This window comes from Nasonia vitripennis, unplaced genomic scaffold (genome assembly GCF_009193385.2).
Source record: "Nasonia vitripennis strain AsymCx unplaced genomic scaffold, Nvit_psr_1.1 unplaced0251, whole genome shotgun sequence".
Classification (NCBI taxonomy): domain Eukaryota; kingdom Metazoa; phylum Arthropoda; class Insecta; order Hymenoptera; family Pteromalidae; genus Nasonia; species Nasonia vitripennis.
Genome location: NW_022280030.1, coordinates 351148 through 374850, shown reverse-complemented (window position 1 = coordinate 374850; position 23703 = coordinate 351148). Strand labels below are relative to the sequence as shown.

General features: G+C 38.0%; 1 protein-coding gene across 8 annotated transcripts in view; it reads right to left on the bottom strand.

The window, feature by feature from the left end:
- LOC100116365 (dynein heavy chain, cytoplasmic) overlaps window positions 1-23703 on the bottom strand; it is a 631875-nt gene that overhangs the window by 597390 nt on the left and 10782 nt on the right. For 6 of the 8 annotated variants that reach the window (XR_004228365.2, XR_004228366.2, XM_031933441.2 and 3 more), the window contains exon 3: window positions 16238-16755. The exons of 1 other annotated variant lie outside the window; for it this stretch is intronic. Coding sequence is in view for 5 of the 7 variants with exons in the window: in XM_031933441.2 (XP_031789301.2) it covers window positions 16238-16755 (518 nt within the window). In the remaining 2 variants the exon portion in view is untranslated. The remainder of the gene's footprint in view (window positions 1-16237; window positions 16756-23703) is intronic. One more of the 8 variants, XM_031933439.2, reaches the window with a different exon arrangement.

Below are 23703 nucleotides of genomic sequence, written 5' to 3'. Positions count from 1 at the left end.
GGGTCTGAGAGTGTGTCATTTCAACGCGAACTCTCTTACGGGTCACATTGAGATGAACAGGCTCTTGTTGTCCACTCGTTTCCCTTTTGAGTTCGGTTGATGAGTATTTGCGAACCCTAGAGAGTCATAACCTCCCTGAACATTTCAGCTTCAGGGCAATCACAGAGTCTGAAGTGTCGGCTGCTGTATTGCACTTTAACACCCAGGCCAGGGGAAGCGATGGCATCCGACAGGTTGTAATCTCCAAAGCACTGCCAATACTCGCTTTGCTACTAAGTCAAATTTTTAACCTGTTTCTGAGTGAGGCACGCTTTCCATCTGCCTGGAAGTCGTCGCTTGTATGAGCACTAAACAAAGTAAGCTCTTCAACAGCTTTGACTGACTACCGTCCGATCTCATTACTCTGTTTTCTATCCAAGCCGGCGCTGGAGTGGCTGGTGCACAGGCAAGTTTCTGAGTATCTTGAAATAAGACTTTACCTTGACAACTTTCAAACAGGCGTTTGCACTGGCCACAGCATACAGTCCGGCTTAATTAACATGATTGATGATGTCAGGCTTGGAATAGATAAAAAGGTCACTCATCTACTTCTATTTGATTTTAGCAAGGCGTTTGATACTGTGTGTCACGTCAGGTTACTCAAAAAGCTATCCTCTTTCGGCTTCCCTAAGCAGGTTATCCGCTAGCTTGCATCTGATCTCAAGGGAAGAGAACAGGTCGTCATTGGTGACAACAACAAACTCTCTACCTTTCTACCATTAAACACCGGTGTCCCACTGAGATCAGTTTTGGGTCCTTTGTTGTTTGCGTTGTACATCAGTGATATTGGTTTCTGTCTAGATTCAGATGTGTGCCATCTAATCTATGCGGATGACCTGCAAATATATAGCCAATGCCATCTAGAGGAGCTTGATTCTTGTTCTGTCAGGACGAGTGCTAAGGCTGAAAGAATAATGGGCTGGGTTGCTCAAAACCATCTCAAATTTAACGTCCTTAAGACTTAGGCAATCGTCCTGGGCTCTTCTCACTACATAAATGCCTTACCTATGTTGCTAACACTTCCATTAACATAGGGGGAGCCCAGGTCGACTATGAATAATCTGTGCGCAATCTGGGGTTAATGCTTACCTCCGAACTTACGTGGAAAGAGCACGTTACATAAATCTATAACCGTGCTTACTCTTTGATGTATCAACTTTACTTCTTTCGGACGAGCACTAGCCTTAAGCTGCGCTAACATCTTGGGCAAGCACTCCTATTTCCGATCATAGACTATTGTTCATTAGCTTACTGCGACCTGACATTGACCTAGAATTGATAATCTTTTCCTTGAATAATCAATTTTTCTTCACCTTTAGCAATTTTTCTCCAGTCTCCTTCATTGTTGTTAATATCTCCTTGAAATGACAGTCTTTTGCTTCGGCATTGATCTTTTTTAAGTTTTGCTCCTCTTGATATCCTATGTTAATATTCTATATAAAATTTTCAATATTCTTATTATTAGTTTCCAAAAATTTTCTAAAATTTTCTGGCTTGTTTTCATCTTTACTATTTTCGTTTATTATTTCCACCTCAGTGTCTTTACTGACCTCATATTCTTTAGTTATTGTATTTAAAACTGTTTTTACGTCATCATAAATTGTATTCATCGACACTGTTTTATTTTTATCTAAATCTTTTGCATTGGCGAAATTTCCTCTCCTCTTGCTCCCTGCTCTCATTTATACTACTCTAATTATTATTCTACTGAGTCATATCAAGCAAGCAAGAAAAAGTACGAAGTACCATATGTCGATGGCGCGACTCTATATACTTTGAAATTAGGTGTTCCTAACCTTAAAAAATCTCGATTGCATTTTAATCATTATTATTGCGCGTATGCGCAGTCTGTTGGTATCTACTTGAATATATTATCCTAATCTTTCATGTATAAAAGGTTCATCCAAAAATATTAAGTTATTAACTTAATATTGCAAGTTGTATATTAGGTATTCTACACCAGTGGTTACAATAGTTAATCCACTTTACCTACATTCGTCTGCTACTCGGAAGACGCGATTATAATATGCATGCCATAGTATATATGCGTATATATACATACATTGCTATACGATTATATGCGCGATGCGATCAATGTCTAAACCAATAGTAGTTTGTTGTCGTTTGTTGTGATTTTTTTAGGAATGCTCCAAGCAATTCATAAGCTTTGCTATAGGCTTTAAATATAAATTTTCATCATTTTAGCATTCATCAATTTAAATAGTGTAATTGATGTATAAAAAAAATTAATCAATACGTTTTTTTACTACCAAATAATTATTTATAAGCTAAAAAAAAAAAATTTTACAATTACAAAATAATTTTTTCATATCATCCGAATGAGTTGCGTTAACTCGCTCAGCATCAACAACTTATAAATAATTTACAAATTATTCGATAGTAAAAAATAAATTTATTAATTTTTTCTAAAACAAAATTATACTATTCAAACTTGCGCGGTAAAATTTGGCTTTACTCAGCGGCAGGCGCATGCGCAGTTCATTTTATACTCTCCTTTGACGTCAGAACCTTCGTGAAAAACGGCGCAAAGGACATTTAAAAACAAGTTCGTTGTTGTATTATATAAATATTATATATATATATATATATATATATATATATATATATATATTCTTGCTATATATAATATGATATATATACACACACACACACACATATATATATATATATATATATATATATATATATATATATAGCAAGGATTATAAAGTCTATATAATTATTTTAATTTATAAACTTTTTACAATTACAAAATCGTGTCGACGCTCATACAGGACATACAAAATTTATGTATGATTTTTGTAAAAAAAAATTATTTGAAAATGTGTTGATCATAAATGTGCATATAAATGGCGAATTTATGAATGTGAAATCTGCTCAAAAAAATTTAAATATAAACAATATTTGACGACTCACATGCGAGCGCATAGTATACAGAAAAGTACAAATGTTTAATTTGTCTCAAAAGGTTTACGGATAAATGTAATTATAATTGACATACTAAAATACATGTTTAATTTGAGCATGATTTGTTAATGCTATAACAACATGTTAATGCGTAATACATATGATTATAAGGGTATTACACCTGTAATACTTTGTAGATTTGTAGTATACTATCTTTTTGTGCTTAATAATTGGGCAAAATTGGTATATTTATAAAATAAAAATAATCATTGCATTATTAATGTATATCGATCAATGATAGAAAGTTTACAATTATTTGATTTAATTTTATTATCTCTTAGTTCATCTTTTGCATTATCCTGATACATTTTCATTCCTAACTAACTAGAACGTAATTATCAGATCATAAAAATTCAATTTTGAAAACAAAAATTACACATACACTAAAATGTGGGGTTGGCGAGCAAAGCGAGCAGGGGGCGAAGCCCCACTAGTATATATATATATATATATATATATATATATATGGGTGATTCTCTGTCAAATTAAAGATCAAAAAATGTTCTCTTCTCCAACCTACGGGAAATATGTTTCAGAAACAGTTTCTAATGCACCTGAATTTTTTCAGATTTTTAAATTACTTTTTACCAAAATGGTAGGGAGCCAAAGATGTCAATTTTGGCAACTTTTGGGTTTTCATCACAAATTAATTAATTCATAACTCCTCAGGAAAATATTTTTCACTATAGACATACATATACTTTTTTTTAATTTTCTCACCTTTTCAATAAAAATATCCTTATTGTCATATATGTATGTATGTATTTATGTATTCATATAGTCATATATGTATATATGTATGTATGTATGTATTGTAACGGGGTGAGACTTGACGTGAGAGGAGAAAATCACAACAGGTGACGCCGGGACCGAGAATCGATCCGGCGCTCCCGAGATCTCTAGGCGCGCGTGCTACAGCTTGAGCCAACGCCGCCCTATTTCGTCACTCTCTATCCTCCTCGATTACCGACGTGGCGAGGGACGTTGTTCCTCGTTACAGTAAGTATGTATGTGTTTTTTTTATGTGGCGTAGGCAGGGCGAGCTCTGCACAAGTGGCCCTCCGACACCGGATCCCCACAGGTACTATCGTCAAACAATACTTCCGTGGGGTCCGTTAATTAGCCTAGTTGGCTTCTTCTTTAGGGTTTGACATTTACATACACCCCCCATCCACCGAAGTGATTAGGGGTTCAGGGTCAAACTTAACCCCGACACCTACGTTCCTCTGCATCGGGTGAGGGAGTCTGGGCTCCAACTCAGTTACCTACGTTCCTCAGCATCGGCCTGAGGAGCACTTAAAGGTGCTCAACCCTAGCTTCTACGTTCCTCTGCATCGGGTAGGGGAGTGAGAGCTCGACTCTAGGACCTACGTTCCTCTGCATCAGTCCGAGGAGCGTTTTGTCTTAGCGACTTAATGGCCTTCGTCTAGCGACTTTTTACTCGGATATTTCGTCTAGTCATTTCCTTCTTCGTCTTTCCTGACCTTCTTAAGAATGTCCGCGGCATAACTGATTACCGTCTTCCATCCTCTGAAGCCAGGAATGCTTCTATTATAGACTCAGGGGTTTGGAGTAGCCCTCAAGATTTTCTCGCTCCTGCTGATATCGTGAGCATTCACAAAAGACATGTTCTACATCTTCATCAGCGTCCAAACAGACTGGGCAGTTTGGATGGTCCTCTATTTTAAATTGATGTAGGTACGCCCGAAAGCATCCGTGCCCCGTCAAAAACTGTGTGAGGTAGTAATTGACTTCCCCATGTCCTCTTTCCATCCAGTCCGCTATTCTTGGAATAAGGCGATGCGTGCATCGCCCCTTGTCGCTGGAAGCCCATCTTTTTTGCCACTCGGTCATTGTCTGCTTCCTAGCGGATGCACAAACTTGCCTCTGAGTGTTGTCATTAATCCGTCTCTTCGCCTCGAATATGTTCTTCCTCTCCATTGCTAAAAGGTCGCTAGGCGGCATGCCTGCTATGATGCAGACCGCCTCATCCGATACCGTACAGTAAGCTGATGCAACCCCTAGTGCACTTCTCCAGTACACAGTCGATAACTTTCTTGCGTAACTTTTCACCAACATAACATCCGCCCATATTGGGGCCCCATACAATATAATCGATGTGATTACACTAGCCAAGAGCAACCTTCGTTTCTGTGTTGGCCCTCCTACATTTGGCATCAACCTCGATAAAGCAGCACCAACTTTTGCTGCTTTATCGCTTACTACTTCGAGATGTTGTTTGAACGTTAGTCTTGCATCGATACCCAGGTACTTGAGGGTCGGTTGAGAGACACTCTCATATCCACCCATCGTCAGTGTTATTGTCTCCATATTCTTCCTACTAGAAATAAGGATAGCTTCGGTTTTGTGACTGCCCAGTTTTAGCCCTGCTTCTGCTAGCCATTCGTGTATTATAAGAATGGACTCCTCGGCTATGCCTTCGCTACCACCATTATGTATGTATTATGACGGTAGCTCGGCCGTCATTATTATTTTAAGTTGATTGTTGTTTATGCTACTATTCACCGTTTCCGTCGGCTGTGCAGAAGGCACTAGATTCTACCGATTATAATCTATCCGCGCACGGACGTAAAGATGTATGAACACGCGGCGGTGATAGTAGTACTCAGGACGTGGATTCAAAAGGAGGAAAAGTCAATGAACACTCGCGGATTATTGTAAAACTTAGACTAACTGTTTATTGGTGCTTGGCTTATACAAGCGCGCCAGACGGGCGCATGCCAGCTACCAGCATGTAGTCGAGGTGAGAGAGAGAGGAGGCTTAAAGTCGCCCGAGTAAGCGAGAGTTGATAAGAACTAGTACTTACAGATGTACGTGGCCGGCATGGCCGTTCTAACCCACGCGAAGATGGTCTCGGACGGATTGTCCTCGGTTCGTTTGACCTCGCAACCCTCGCACATAATAATCGCAATCGCAGAGTGTCTATTCGCGAAACGGAGCGGAGCGAAGGCAGACTCTGAATGGCTCGCTAGCGCGAGCACAGATTTACCTATGCCCTCTGACACACTGTTGTCAACTCTTGACAGCAGTGTGCGAGCAGGTAGCAACATTGTACGTTGCTGAATTTAAATCTCTCTCGATGCTTATTCTCTCTCTCTCTGTCTCTCTTACTCTCTCACATGCTACGCCTTTAGTAGCTGTAACAACAGAAGTATTATACAGAATGTTGATTCTGTCCCGGAGAGACGTCGTAACGTGCTCAACGTGCGTTAATTGCACTGGCAACCGTTACAACACCCCCCCTCCCCAAGACGCTGGGTAGCCAGTCAGGTGTACCAGCTCTTATCCACTACGTCTATCCGGGCGATCCAGGACAATTCTATTTTTATTTAATCAAAAAGAAATAAAGATGATAAGAAAAGAAAAGAATATGGAATCAAACAAAAGTATATCAAATTAGAGGGATTACCTCCTTTCTCTCTCTGTGTTCCTATAGCTTGGTACAACGTCATTTACGGCCGTTACCGAATTTGTACACGGACTAATGTCGGCAGACTTATGCCTAACGTCGAACGCAAAACGAAAAGGAACGGAGAGATTAACTTCTGGAACAAATAACCCGTTTTATATTTGTCAAAGCAAGTTTCTCATTATTCCGTCGGTGGATGACTAACTCGATCGAATACGTACGGACGGTTTTTGTCACTTTTCAACCGGACGTACATGCATCATCCTAAACGGTATAACATAAATTTCATACCATGAAAAGAATTGCGACAATATCTGCCATTTGTTGTGTCCGACGGTTAGATTAACTCACGAGTAGCTTCGAACGGTTTTATAAAACGATGAGAATAATAAATGCCTTTCGTATCTCGACAACCATGTGCATTTGACGTACGAAACTGGTCGTAACCCTCCCCATAGTTCGCGGACGTATTAATAATAATTACGGACGCTAGCGGTTCGAGTGAAGTCCCTTAAAATTTACTTTCGTGCCCCACTGTCGAGAACCCTGCTTAGAAGCATTTTCCTCGGTACAATGTACTGATGCCTATCTGGTATCACCAGCGAGTTTAAGTACAGCGATTTTAGTTTTTGGGTTACTCTAACCTGCCGTATTATTCCACGTCGTTTGCAGACTACTAACCTGAGTACCATTAGTTCGCACGCATCATGCTACGGTCGCTCGAATACTATTGCTATTCTAAAAATAGTCCTACAACTAATTTTTCAAACGTCTCGCGCTCGAGAGCTATATGATCGCTACAGTGGAATAAACGCATTTTCCTTGATCTTCTCTCTTCAGTTGTGGAGTCGTTGGCACGGCCGGCTAACCACTTCCTAAAAGCGGATGGGTGGCTTGCCTAGATGTTGGACTGAGTTTTAACAGATGTGAATCTTCCTCGGACGTAAATTCTGCCATCTCGGATCGGATTATCTGTACAGTATAACCAATTTCGTTATCAGAGGATCTTCCCTCCTCCAGCTGTTCCAATTCCGTGAACAAGCGATAACAATCTAAGCATAATAACATGCGACTATCATCTGTTAGATGAAATTGGTTGCAAATAACTTTTTGTCTAATAACTTTAGACTCGCACGAAAATCGTGCTAGCAGAAAGAACATTTTCTGCTGCGACATCATTCGTCTCCGCTGTTGCCCTAGAGTCGAGCGTATCAGCTGATGTCTGGGTTTTGGCTTTGAATTCAAAGTATTCTTTACAGCCTCGATGCTGTGGTGTTGTGCTTGTTGCTTCGTGGGTGAATTAGGTCCACAGCTCCTGAATTCAGAACTCGAAGACTCACAAACGGACACCGATGAATAAAACTCCTCATGCTGCAGACACCTTGGGCAGTTCGTCCGCTTATATCCCGCCAGCTTGCATTTATGGCATTTGAGGATATGCGGCTCCGGACAAACGCGAGCGCGATGCCCTACGACATCACAGTTCCAACAGCTCCCTTTGAAAGGTTGAGAAGTCGGTGCTTTCCGAATCCCTAGATTCGCACGTTCATTCTCCACACGCGCATTACGAAACGATCGATTTGGCATGTATTTTTCTCGTTCACACGTCTGTGAGCAAGATTTTCGACTGGTGTCATCACTACCGGTATCAGAGACACTTGATATGGGTCTCACCTTGTGATCCTGCTTACTTCCGGGTGAAGGATTTCTGCGAAGAGTTGCAGAAGTGCAGCCGTTGTGACCTTGTTGACTTGCATGCTGTTTGTCTCGATCGAGACTAACTTTCGGTCGACGTTTATTGTCACACTTGTTGCTAGAACTAGCCTGCTGCTGGTGAACATTGTGACTAATTTCCTTCCGTTTGGCTGATCGAGAAGTTCCACTCGTGCTGTTAATCTTAGCAACGACGCGCGATTCCTTGTCACAATTATTCCGACGACGCTTTTTAGCACACTTGGACCTCGTGCAGTTACTCTTATCGTCCCGGGACTTACAGGTTAAACACCCGCCCGAATTTATGAGTGACTTCACTAAATCCGTGAGTAACTCAATCTTCTGTGTGAGCACCGCAAGCGTTGCACTGCTCTCACATGGCGTACCAGAACACGATATTTTTCCGGCTGCTTGGCAACTACATTGTAGCGTGGATTGCCCTCGCAATAGCCTGTGTTCTGAAAGTGATGAATCGTCTGCCAAGTTAGACTGATTCATTTCAGAAGTTGACTTCTTTGAACCGTCGGACGCTGTCACTGATTCTTGATCGTCCATAACTGAACCATAGTTCAAGTTAAACAAGTTCTCTATGGAAGTACACTTCTTCGTAAGGTCGGACGTATTCACAGATTGTTGTTCGTCCCAATGACAGTTGAGCCTGTTGTGCGAATTTGCCACTGTTGTATTTTCACAAAATGAATTATGATGGTTGGGGGTGCAAGGATTATCCAACTCTTCCTTCGACCCTTGTGTAGAAGAATTCAGTAATGGTTTCGTTGGTACTCTAGCATGACTTGCTGATGACTTCCTCTGCTCAAGCGTGGTAATTCTTATGCACGACTAAGACTCGGTATACAGGAATCGGATGTGTTTCTTGTATTAATTCTCTGTCGATCGCTGATTCTCTGAATCATCGGAGCGATACCGTTCAAGTACGTCGTAAGACGTGCTTGACGAAATTTCCCTTCGTCGTAAGAATGGTCCAGCATAGTTACAGCTGTGAAGTCCGTTGGCCTATAATCTTCAGACACCATCTCCGTTGATGGTACGCTGTCTGTATCAGTCCAGTCTTCTTCCCTATCTGGTGATAATGTTACACCTGTTTGTGACGACCTACTAGATTTTAAACTCATTTTACGTAATTACTTAGTTAATACGCGAAGGTGAAGAATATAATAATGTAGAAAGAATTGAGTTTCCAATTACCAGTTTTTCAGTGAGCTGTCAATTTGACTGAATTTAGCGAACCAGAAAAAAAACTACTCTTTCGGTTATTTTATTTCGATTCAATTTTTATCAATTTAAATCATCTAAATCACGAAAAAAAATTTTCTCTGCGTTTGTGTAAGATAATTTAGATAAAATTTCACTGCCTGGCTAAATAAACAAAAATACTTAAATCTCTCTCGATGCTTATTCTCTCTCTCTCTCTCTCTCTCTCTCTCTCTCTCTCTCTCTCTCTCTCTCTGTCTCTCTTACTCTCTCACATGCTACGCCTTTAGTAGCTGTAACTACAGAAGTATTATACAGAATGTTGATTCTGTCCCGGAGAGACGTCGTAACGTGCTCAACGTGCGTTAATTGCACTGGCAACCGTTACAGTATGTATGTATGTATGTATGTATGTATGTATGTATGTTTTTTTTCTTCATTGGGCGGAGGGGTAAAAATACCTTTACGCACGAAGTGTGGGGCTCGCCGATGCTGCACCGTACAATACAGGAATACCCACTAAAAACCAGGTACCTCGGGGAGCGCTGCCATCAGGATATACGTGTTCTGCTAACGCAAAAACCCCCGAGTACCAAAACTGGACTTATTTACATCAATATTCACGAATTTTTTATTTATTGGTAGAGAAATAACGATTGAAATTCGTTAAAAAGTTAAGTCTAATTGACCAGTTTTATCAAATTTAAATGTAAAAAAATAAATTAAAATATTGCTAATATTTCAGTGATGCGTATCTATAATACCACATCAGTATTATTATTAAGTTAAAAATTGTTTTCCCCTTTTTTTTGCATTTAAACGTATGAATGTCTTGTTACGAATATTTGGATTTAAGATTGTAACGTATTTTTATATAAATTTTGGATTGTAACAGACATTTAACAAATTACAAGCAAAAGTTTCGTTTTATCATGAGTTAATGCGTTATATCTATGCATTTATAATGGTTTAACGCTTATTTAAATCGTTAACCACAACTTAGCTAAGTGGCCTAAAACTTAGCTTATTAACCGTTAACGTTTCTACCAGGGAATAAATAAGATTATTCTTATTTAGGAAGCCAACGCCCTGTTACAATGCTGCTATCCTAAGCAGGTCTTGGGCGTTGTCGGACAGATCAAACGGGTGGGTGCCTATCACCACTACACAGCGCGTCCTCAGGTTGCGGATAGAGGAACAGCCCCTGAGAAAGAGGTTAGCAGCGAATAAATTGAATAAGCAGTTGCGGACAGTAGATAGGAACAGGCGTGGGTGTGATGAACCCACACTGTCGAACGCATTCATCTAGAAACACTACGCAAGCACCACAACAAAAAACACATCACATTATCTCTTAACTCTTAACCCATTAAAAAACAGGCAAAACCTGGCAGAGATATCGAGAAACGAACTATGCCATCCTTTGCATAACCAAAAAAAATATCCATGTTTTTTCTTTTGTCGATCACAATTGTTTATAACAAATTACTTAAACAAATAACCCAAAATGTTGTAATTTTGCAAAACTGAATGCGGATATTGATTCTACGGGCAAAAACACGACAAAAACCTATGTATCATTTTTTTGTCAGAGTTTCATTCATTAGATAGGTCGCTTGCGCAATTTTCAAAAAAACGATTTTTACATTTTAGCTCTTTAGTTGAAAACCGCTTAATGAAATCGTTTAAAATTTCAGCAGAAGATAGCTTTTTTTACGGTGAATAACCAAATAAAATTTTGAAGCATTTGACTACATTGTTTTAGAGATATAAGGAATTAAAAAATTTTTAAAAAAATTGAAATTTTGATATCTTACGAACCATAAGAGTTTGAAAGCTGTGCAATGAACTTAGCTAAAACACATAAAATATCTACTTTTTCCCGATATCTCAAGTGCAATAAGAGCTTTTTGCGTCCGTAATCGAGGCACAAAAAACTCATTTTTTTCAGTTTTCGATTTATTATTAAAAAAATAAGTAGTCAAATCACTTGAAATTTTAATGGGATATAGTTTGAGACGTATCCCATCGACATAATTTTTTTCGCCAGGTTATGACGTTTAGTTTCAGGGATATGAATTTTATAAAAAAATCACCTTTTTCATTTTATCTGCCGAACAAAGCGGTCGATCCTGAGGACCAAACAAGGTAAAGTAAGTGATTTTATTCCCTTTCAAATGCATTTTAGCTAAATTGTTTGTAACAATGAGATGATTAAAAAAAAAACGCAAAATAGCGATTTTCAAAAATCAAAAAATGGCCATAAAAAGAAAAATAGTTGAGAAAATGAAAAATAACTGTTTTTCTCGAATTCAGAATCCAAAAATTTATATGCACGTCAAATTTTATTGATATTGACGGAGTAGTTCCAGAAATATTACGGTATACATACACATACACATCCACGCACATCCACACACACACACACACATCCATACTGACATTTTCTAAAAACACTTGATTTGAACTTCTAACACACTAAAAAGTATTTTCTAGAAGTTTTGACAAAACTCAAAATTTTACTATTACAAAGCTTTCTCTAGGAGAAAGCAAAAATCTGAAGATAAATTATGAGTCAAACGGTGTACCAAACACAAGCATACAAGCATTTCAATTCATTTGGCTACGTAATTTTTCAGTAAAAATACGAAAACTGAAAAAAATGAGTTTTCTATGTCCAACTTTTACGAGAGTAAAAAGTTGTATTCATCTACAAATTTGGGAATGGGTAGACTTTTTGAGTGTCTTAGCTTAGTTCTTTGCGCAGCTTTGAAAACCCATTGGTTTTCAAGATATCGATGATTCAATTTTTTTTTTTATTTTTATGATCCCTTATATCTCTAAAACTTAACTGTAAAACGCTTACAAACAAATTTAGTGTTTTACCATAGCAAAATCTAATTACTGTTAAAATTTCAAATGATTTTGTTGATTGGTTCCTGAGTTATTAGCCAGTCTCTAAGCGCAATCTCTAAAAGCCGATTGTGCTTCCTCCTCGAGGAAGCTTTGTAATAGTAAAATTTTTATGAAAGGAAATAAATTATTAAAAAGTACAAATACGGTTATCTCACATATTGTCGATTTTATACGATAAAGTTATATTAAATTTATTAGTAGTTTTAAATAAATGAAAATGCATGCGACAAACTGCATTATACCTCGCACTCATACAAAAATAGTCTGTGCAACTCGTGTGGCGTTGGCACAATGTACTATTATATTTAAAACAGACGTTCTATTTTACTGATATATTGATGGAATCGTTCATCTTGCTATTTACTATAATCTCCTTGATTTCAATTTTATATTTATCACACAACCTAAGTTGTAGTTTTGTTGTAATTTTCTCATTACAAGCATACACGTACATATATTTTCTTATAAGTAACTCGTCAACTATATTCTTATAAACCTCTAAACCATTGTTTGGTTGACGAGTTGCTGTCTATGTTCTTAGCACTGACAATGCTCGCTAACCTATCTATACTGGAACGTTTAAGAGGGTTATATCTTTTCCATTTATATTCCCTGACTCTTCAAACGCATTCGCGAGAATTGTCCTGGGCTCTCCCTACTACATAAACGCCTTACCATCAACAGCTAACACCTATATTATCATTGGGGGTGCCCAGGTCAGCTTTGAATCTTCCGTGCGTAATCTGGGATTGGTGCTTGACTCTAAACTTACGTGGAAGGAGCACGTTACACAAGTGTGTAAGCGTGCTCACTCACTAATGTACAGGCTTTACTTTTTCAGAAAGAGTACCAATCTCAGGTTGCGCAAGCACTTAGTGCAAGCGCTCCTGTTTCCCCTTATTGACTATTGCTCTCTTGTATACTGTGACCTGACGCAGGAACTCGACTTAAAACTACAAAGGCTCGTGAATACAGGAATTCGTTACATCTACGGTGTAAAGAGAGATGAATGCATCTCCCCGTACAGGTGGGAGCTGCAGTGGCTAACCACTACAGGACGCAGGAGGTATTTCACTGCTTGTTTCTTACGAAAGATGTTTAACACAGCCGTACCATCATATGTACTGGCATACTTCGACTTCCGCGTGACACTCCGGCCTGTTAGGGGGGAGGTGACACCTCTGGATATTCCTACCTTCGCGACGGAGACGCTGAGGAACTCGTTTCATATCAGCGCCTCATACCTATGGAACAACCTACCATCACACATTCGTAATACTGCTTCTATCTCAGGTTTCAAGAAACTAGCTAAAGAGCACTTCTTCGAACTCGAAAACACATGAACATCATGTTCACACTCACGCACATGCACACACTCACACACTCTCGCTTTCATTCTCACCTTATCATCACACTACACATCTACCACAACAGACATCTTATAGTATTATTATGCCTGTACTCTTACTACTCCTGCTGTACATAATTGATCGTACAACACATTGTACGTAAAATAAAACCAATTAATCTAATCTCTCTCTCTCTCTCTCTCTCTCTCTCTCTCTCTCTCTCTCTCTCTCTCTCTCTCTCTCTCTCTCTCTCTCTCTCTCTCTCTCTCTCTCTCTCTCTGTCGCATCTATGGTAGTTCTCGGTACCGCTCTCAGCTCGGGAATTATCAAAAACAACGAAAGTTACATTTAGGCCTCGTGACGCCTTGCTGCACGCCATTCTAGGACTAGCACGTCTTGGAACGTTGCTTTTTCTTGCAACGTTAGAAACTTTAGATTCAGTGGTAGTTTTTTGCTATATTACAGTGCACTTAAGGCACGAGTATCGTATACAATTTTATAACATTGCTTGCCTGAATCCACAATCACGCTTATTCGTGCTTTCAGGAAGTTTACCACCAATAATCCCTGCCAAAACTTTAGCTCGCTGATGCGCTCTCTCAGCATGGCTGCCTGCTCTCCGCAGCGCAGAGACTTTTAAACGCGCCTCTACCGACCACACGCACACATCTTTTAGACTCGCCGCGTTGGTGAGCGAGAAACTCACATGTACACGCCGGAAATGCTAGTATGCGTATAGACAGCCTACTTTAGGTTACAATAACTCAGAAACTAAACGTTAAATCATTGCTCACGAGGTCTTAAAAGATTCTTAATATAATCCTTAATAAAACTTTAGTTTTTCAACAAGATCGTAAGAAGCGTTCGGCTGCTGTCAACGAAAATGTACGATACGATCTGAAATTTTAGGTGTGTATGGACAATGCAATTACGAAGTAGTGTGCAAAGTTTCATGAATTTCCTGAGGAAATGATTTTGGTAATGAACCTCCTTAAGCAGTCAGTTTTAGTTTTCTTGTAGTGCGATTAGTGCTTGAGTGTAGCTAGAGCGATACGCACGGTGGAACAATGGATAACTTGAGTCACGGATAGGCTTCACCTAAATGCGGATTTAAGCCACTTGTGCTACACAATTTCTTAGAATTTTATGATACATTGTACGGCCAGGCATGCAACAAATAAATTGTGTTTTAATTTGCAGAAATTTAAGATATTATTTTTGTATATATTCTGTAATTTTTCTCCGGTCTTAATGAATAAATAAATATTTTTTCTAACTGTCAAAAAATCAACGGAGAATGTTGTAGGTGTATAAATCTTATGTGTTTATATTATTCGTTACAAAATGTTTACGATGTTTTTTAATTATATGGCAATTTAAATTAAGGTAATGTTAAAGTCCACAAAAATTTCCTATAATAGTTCGTTAATTTTTATGGTTATTATCGAAATATTCCGAATGTTATTTTTTAATCTTTGAATACAATAATAGACATGATGATGATTAATTAATAATTCGCCTGAAATCTATAGTAGTTTTAATTTTTTTTTAATATTTGCGAGGTCTCAAATCCCATATTTTTATTTCCATTTTTATTTTTAATAACTTTTTTAGTTTCTCTTGTAAATTTTAATCACAATATTACTCTCTTTATCTGTAATTTGTAATTAATAAGATTAAAAGTTGGATTAAACTCAACTGTTAGTAGTGATACCTTAAAATGATCTTGCAAACATACTGTTATTACTTGTTAGAAAAGATATTTTTATACAATTTGTTTTTTAGTATGTAAGAATTTTGTATGTAAGTACTTTAATTTTTTGTGTATCTAAATTTTTATATTTTTTTATTATCTGTATACACCTCAGTCCTGCGATCAGGTAACAATGTTTACCTCTGCAGGTTTTTGGGTATTAGTTATACTTTGTAAAACTTGGTAGTTAGTTATACTTTGTAATACTTTGTAAAATTACTGGTTTTAATAAAATAATAAAAAGAGAGTGTCCGTGGCTCGGTTGGTTAAGACGCACATCTTAGCCGTCCGAAGCACGTTCGCTCATGGGGTCGTGGGTTCGATTCCCGGTGAAGTCACTCGGATTTTTTCTGAGTTACTTTCAACGGGAAAAGTACCCAAGACTCCTGCTGTCTCGAGGCAGGTTTTTCCCCGGAATTTTCCTTCAGTGTAATTCCGGGTTTTCCTTGCCTTACCGTTGTAGAGCTGGTCTAATACGGGACCTTCTCCGGGGAAAGCTACACTGCGAGACGGACCCTCTCGGGGGCAGAGAGTGCTGGCTTAACCAGCAAGGTGTGTGTCTGAAAATATGGTCCTCACCGGAGAAGTCTCTCAGGGTGCAAAAATATAGGTATGGTATATAGTAAGGATATAGTGAGGTAAAAAAGAGATAGGATTGGGCACTACTTCCACACAGAGGTAGTGGAAAGCTTCCGGCAACTGGGCCGAAAGGCTGCGCCGGTAATGAAAATATCAAAAAAACTATTGAAAATCAATCAATAAAAATTTTAGAATTCATAAATTTAAACAATTAAGTTCAGGCTATTCATCTGCCCTACAACATTTAATACACTCACCTTTTGTATTTCTTTTATCCATCTATTTACACCATTTTGCAATTGATTTAAAAAAGTAGAATCTTCAACTTTGCTGCCAAAATCAGAAACTTTTGGTTTTCTACCTTCCTCTGAACACTGTTTAATAATTTGCTGTACTGCTGGGTGTATTGGTAACGAAATTTCTGGAATATCAATATTCTGTTGCAAATGTAACAGCCCCATTTCTAATTCAGCAATTTTTTTTTCAACTGACGGTGCCATCTTGTCTCCATCTCTGTCGATTTTACTTTTTTCCTTTACATAACTTTTAAAATATGGAGCCATAGTTTTACTAATAGCATGTAAAGTTTCATAAGGAGATCCATCAGAAAAAAAAATTAATCGCAATTGAGAATGAATTGTTTTATCGGCTTCGACTGTAGCACTTCTTTTGGTAAAAACTATAGAAACCATTTTAGCACTCGTAAAACAAATTTCATTCGATATGTAGTATAAAATGTTTTCCTTTTCATCATCAGTTTCACCGCTGTCATCTTCTGTAAACATATTTTTAAATTACATAAATTACTATAAAATAAAATATGGAGGTATCCTATTGAGAATTCAAAAATGTTAAAAACGTAATAAAATCTAGTGAAGTATCTTTGATAAAAAATCTACAATGGTAAAATTTTGTCAAGAATAAGTTCTACAACTTTAATGGGGAAAACTGTAATTTCGTGTAATAGATTTCACTGTAACAATGCATCTAATTCATATAAACGAATCTCTAGATCGCATCACATCTTAAAGCAAAATTAACAATAAATAAAGGACAAATTTTCAAAGTTTATAAAAAGTAAATGCTTTGTATATGAGGACGAGTACTGCGAGCCCATCACCTTGCGTGTACCACATTCCGTATATATACAAAAATTTTACGGTCAAAACGATGTTTAGTTGACGCACCCTATCGGTGTGCGAGTATCAGTAGAAGACAGCATTGCCGCAACGATTTTTGTGTGCCAGCCACACGAGTTTTTTAACTGCTTGGATTGTGTGCCCCGTTACCGTCCGTCGAATTTCGCGATTAAAATGTTCCGCGATTTTCGCGAAGTTAGTTTTAGTCAAATTTAATTCATTCTCATCCATGTTTTCTTGGGTAATATACGGTTTTCTGAGCTTTGCTGAAAATCTCTAAAGGAGATACCACCAATTACGCGCACCTTCCTCGAGAGCTGTGATGTTAATTCGTGATCTTCTGAAATTATTGAAAATTATTAGTTATTTGGCGATCAAAATACTGAATTTTTTCCTTTTCTTGTTTATTATCCCACACTTTTTATTATAGAACATGCTCTACTCATTCAAATTAAAAACCCTCAATTCATACCGCAACTTCAAGTGTACAAAGTATCCACGTAAAACTTCAGCCCAAAACAACCACTCGTTCACTTAGAATCTTGCGGACAGTGAAAAAATTCCCAAAACATTGCAAAATGGTTAGGTGAGTGTAACAAATCATTTGCAACGGTAAAAGTAAAGGTAATAATAACAAATATCACTAGCAGACCATAGACTACAGAATCTATATAGCTCTAGAGATATACGCGCCGAGGCAAATATAAAACAACAACATTTAACTAGTCACGCACCAGTTCTTTAAAAAGTCCTATGTGTCAAGGTCCTTTTTTGAACTTTAATTTCACGCATTAAACGGTCGTAAAATTAATTTAAAACGCAACTTTAACAAAGTAAAGTGTTTGCAACTAAAACTTTTATTTCTATCTTTAGTAATAAGTTCATTTAACAAAATAAAACTGTTACGTATGGAATTTCACATCTGTTATTTTAATTACTTCAAGATTTAAACTATAATTAATACTAAACTAGCAATGGTCAATTCTCTCGCTGACACTTGCTCGGTTGTATTTCTATAGTGACTATATTTTAAGAATATTGATTTGTCTCTATCGGTCTTTCCGAGGCAGGTTGTGTGGTGTGAAAGGAAAGAAAAAACTTTAAGACATTTTCTCTTTTCTTCTCAACGTTTCGACAGACAATGCCGCCCTCATCAGGAGACTGATGTGAACAATTTTGTATTCATTAAAAACTTGTTGGTGTATAATAATGTGTTGACTATTTCTTCCGCTATTGACGTCAGTGCCTGGCTTATGTTTGTTTTGTTTTCAGCTGATCTATGAGGTGTGTGTATACTGTATTTAAATTTTGAGCGTCTTCCTTCTTATTAATACCGTTTTCTTGTAGGTGTATGTGTAGCATTTTGGAAACTAGTCTTTTATTTAAATTGGTCTCTCTATCTTTAATGTGGTAGTTTTCAAAATTGAAAGTGTGATTCATATTGTTAATGTGATCGGAGATTACAGTATTTTTCGATTTCGTGTGTTCATTTATACGTACACACACATTCCTTTTTGTTTGGCCTACTTACGTGGCAGAGCAATCATTACATTCAAGTTTATAGACAACGTTGTTTTCTAGATCTGTATCTTTCTTGTCTTTGCCTTTTATAATGATGTTTTTCATTTGGCTATTTATTTTCGGTACAGTTTAGATGTTAAGGGTCTTGAATGCATGACTGGTCTGCTCGTAAAAACCTTGAATATAGGTTAGGCTTACAATATTGTGTTTTTCATTACTGCTAATCTGTTGCCTTGACAATGTGTTTGATGCCAACGTTGATATTTTTTTCGTATATATTTGTTAACGAAGGCGGGTGCATAATGATTTTCATGCAGTAATTTTTTGATGTTTTGAATGTTCTTATTGTGAAATTTCTTGTTGGATAATTTTATCGCTCTATCGACAAGATTGTACACCATGGCGATTTTTTGAGCCATAGGACTATATTTTATTTTTTAATATAAAAAAGTCATGACCGGATGTTGTGAAGCCAAGATAGACGTTGTCTGATTAGCTCATGTAGTGCGGATGCGTCCAAGTCAGGAAGTCTAAACGCCTTTTAGGTTAGGGCGCACGAAGCGCGCTGTTCAAGCTCTAGTATTTATAAAAGTTGGATGAGTCTTATTATTAATATGATCTTTAGTATGTGAATTTTTATTTAAATATAATCCTGCGAAAAATTTGTGATGCTAAGAAAATCCCAGTACTGGCGCGGTTTTGAAATCGATACCGGCCCAGTATCACTTCGCCAGTGTTGGTAAACAAGTTCTGGGTCACAGTTGGGCTAATACTGGCTACATATATATCAAAATTATTGCTGGCTGATCGACTGAACACCGGCAGAATGTCGGCGCACAGATACTGACGTGGTGATATTGGCCCGGTACCAGACCAGTACTGTATCCGTATTTGCACAACATTTAAAAAATGATCAATACTGGCACGACAGCGGGCCGATGTTGGCTTGTAATAATGCTGTGGCCGAGGCCGAACGTTGCGCGATTCGAACGCCAAGATTATTACAGCTACAGCATCTTGAACATGTTCACTTATGGCTTTATAGAAAAACGATGTAGCCAACGACACAGAGCTTTGGATTGATCAGAATTTGCCAAAACCCTTGAATTCACGAACTAAAAGTTTATGTTTTGGACCCCCTTGATGCTCGCCACTGGCTCCGGGGCTCCTTATATACCCGTATCGTTTCCTCTCTTCCATGTTATATGTTTACACGCCATCTACCTGCGTTTAGGTGGACTATCTACATGTTGACTACTAGCACCGCGTAGTCGGTAACTTACCGGCATCGGTTGCTGCTCTCTTATATCCCAGGTGGGGCCTGCCGTTTCAACGTTACGTCGGCGATAAACCCGTTAATAATTTTCATACAATTATTTGGAACTTAAGTTTACGAATAGTTTTAAATAGTCCCTGTCCTTATTACTAGCTACATTGGAATACAAATCTACGATTTGTAAGTAGAACTCGATTCACCTGTGTTATGCATCTCCTATTATTTATGTCTTATTATTACGCTACTAGCAATTATTGTTTATTATTTTTTATTGTGGAACAGGTTTTACAAGAATAAAATATGTGTAAATTACTTTTTTGATTGGGCCAAAAAAGTTTTGAGCATATTTCTCAATTAAATATTTATATACCGTTTTTTTATTAACTTTAGTGTGATTTGATATTAATCAAAAGCCCCTCTAAGCTATATTTTTTCGCAAATTTAAAATTTTTTCGTATATCTACAAATATAACCTCAAAAACTTTGTAATTGTGGCTCGAATGATCATTCTAGAGTAAGTATATTACCAATTGGTAATATACTCACATTAATGTATGTATGTGTGTATGTATATATAGGATATATATAAAAAATATTAAAAATAACAGTAATATCTAAGAAAGTGAGAATACTGTAAATACATGAACTAATTGCTGTTATTACATGAGATCATAATCAACCAATACTTGTACTGTCTCTATTTGGAACAGTAATTATTAATAATAATTAAAGTTTATCGTTCTTTTTTATCTGGCTACAAAATAATTACTCACATTGCCATTATTGATACATCACATTTATTGTTATATAACCTTTTTTAAGTAAACGAAATTATAAATAATAATACAGCGCTTATGTGATTCTAATTATAACGCATTACATAGATATATACTAATAAATAATGAAACTTTTTGTCATATCATCAACGTGACAAAAGAACAACATGAAATTGTGATAATTGAAAATAATGTTTTAAAAGATACTTCCAAAAAAATTTTCCATTTAATAATAAAGTCTTATTTGAATAATTTAATGCAGTCATCGCAAAACCACGGATCTTTTTCATTTAAATCTTTTGGATCAACATCGACGCAAAAGAAGTGAAACCAAATGAGGCATGAATCACGTTGTACTGTATCATTGCCAGCCTCGTTCAGACACAAATCACACAAGTACACATTTCTCCTCTTTCTTTGTTTTATAATTTTGTAACGGGGTTCGATTTCTAGGGATACTCGGCTATACTCGACCGGATCACAATCCCTCAATGCGACGGAGAACTTTCTCAACGCCTGTGATTTACCCGCGTTGCAACGCAGCTCGCTGCGAGAGCTGCTTCGCAACGTCGTGTTTGCACGTGTGCTATCTCTCCGTACTCTCTTGTGCGGAGCCGGCTTCTCAGTTTTGCGTTACAACCGCTCGTTGTAACGCCCGCGGAGGCGGCGGTATTCGCGATGAGGAACAACTCGGGAAAAAGAATCTAGTCCCGATTTAAATAAAATAGCAAAATCATATATTGTGCGGCCAATATTGTCTCTTTACAAATGTGCGCCGAGTCACCTCAATGTCGATTCGGCGTGGAGAGTATCTCCCGAAGCTTACGCGCGCGAACGAGTAGGCCGTTACTTGGTGCCGCTGTACCAAGTCGCAAAGCTGTAGCCGCTGCTATTGCTGACGCGATACAGATGAAAGGGCTTAGCTCTACTTACTCGCTGTCGCCGTTCTCGGTAGGCGCGCACCACCCACTCACACACACTCTGCGCCGATGGTGTCGTTGGCGCGCTCGCAGGAGCCGACGTCCTCTCGTTCAGTCACTGATCGACAGTACATTAAAGATTTTGCCAAAATTGCAAAACCGCTGAATGGCTTATTGAAAAAGAATGCAAATTTTGAGTGGACCGTAAAGTGCGAAGAAAATTTTGAAAAATTAAAGCAGTGTCTCGTGGAAGAACCTATACTATAATTTCCTGACTTCAATAAAGAATTCACTCTGAACACTGATGCATCAGACTAAGCGATCGGAACAGTCTTGAGCCAAGAAAAGGACGGATTCGATCACCCAGTCCAATATCTATCGAGAGCACTGAACAAAGCTGAAAGGAATTATTCCACAACGGAAACGGAATGCCTAGCGGTACTGTATGCTCTACATCAGTTTAGACCATACTTATTGTGCCGTAAATTTACACTGGTGTCCGACCATGAACCTTTAAATTGGATGCATAGCAGAAAAGACCCTGGACAAAGGCTCATGAGGTGGATGTTCAGGTTCACGGGTTACGAATACACATTTAAATACAAACCTGGAAAATTAAATAAGAATGCTGATGCTTTATCAAGAAATCCTCCAGAAATGACTGAAAAGGAAATTAACGAAAATTTGCCAAGAATCAAAGTAATGGTAATTGACGAGAAAACAAAGGAAGATCAAAATAAAACTAAAGCCGCAGAAGACCGGTTTTCGCAGCAGAGCTCAATCAGCATCCGAAAAGACCACTGCACCCCGACCCAGAGGCAGACCCATAGGGGCTAAAACAAATAAAGAACCACGTAAACTAGATCATAGCATGATAGCACAGAGAACGAGAGAGAAACGCACACAGATACCAAGTCCAGTAGGACAATATATTAAACAAGGAAGTACAACCAAAACATTCAAAACCATCGGTCCAAAGAAACCCGTACAAGCAGAAGCGTCAACCAATGTTGAAGAATCAACAACAGAAATGACCTCTGTCAAGACCAGAGAGTTGCCAGAAAGTTCATCCAACATAGATTCAGACACTTCTATGACAGTGAACCCGACAAGAAAGTCATGGCTATCGTCCACAGCCAACGAAGATAGCGACTTAGATAAACCACCATTGTCAGATCCCAGATACAGTGGATTACGAGTGGAAGACCCAGAAACATCAGAGGATGAAAAGCAAGAAATACCAGAAGATGAGACATTCTCTTCAGAGGACAACCAAGACAAGACTATAAGTAATATAGCCATTGAGTTGAGCGCAGTAGAAGGATCTCAAACTGAAGAAACCACTGATGAAGACTCTATAGAAAACCTGTCCATAAAAACCACTCTGACAAAACAAGAAGTGGAAGAGGATAGTAGAAAATTTGAAGAGAGTTTGAGAAGATATGAAGTGGATAAAAGAATGGATACCAGCGAATCAGGGACTGAAATAGCCATACAGTTAAAATTACCCTCACATTTTTCAGACGATGATAATGTACCAGACGACGTGCGTGAATCCCTGTACCTGTCGGATCCAAGATTCGAAAATGAGACTGACGTGGACAACGTGTGGAGAAAAGGTGTTGAAAATCTAATAAAACGAGCACGAGAAAAGTTACAAGAGACACCAGGCCAAGAAAATACGGGAGATGAATCAGATGTCGACAGTGTCACACAAATTATACCACCACCAATAAGAAAAACCTTATCTGTCACGCCTACTATAACAAGCGATAGTCCCACAGCCAACAGTACACCCCGAAACAAACTCATGAACAAAAGAAAACTAGGAGTGCTGAGCGAGATAGAAACCGAAGAAGGGTCAATCATAGACATAAGGTTTTCTAAACCACCGGAACCAACAATGCCATTCCTTATACCTACACCACCGGACTTGGAACCACTAAATAAAAGTCGTAGTTCCCACCAACACCATGAGGAATCTGACAGTGCTTTAACCCATATAACAGCAAGAATGATACGAGCTCCTCACAACATAATTACTGTAAGAGAATGTCTCACACACAAGAGGTACAATCTTGTGCATTTCTT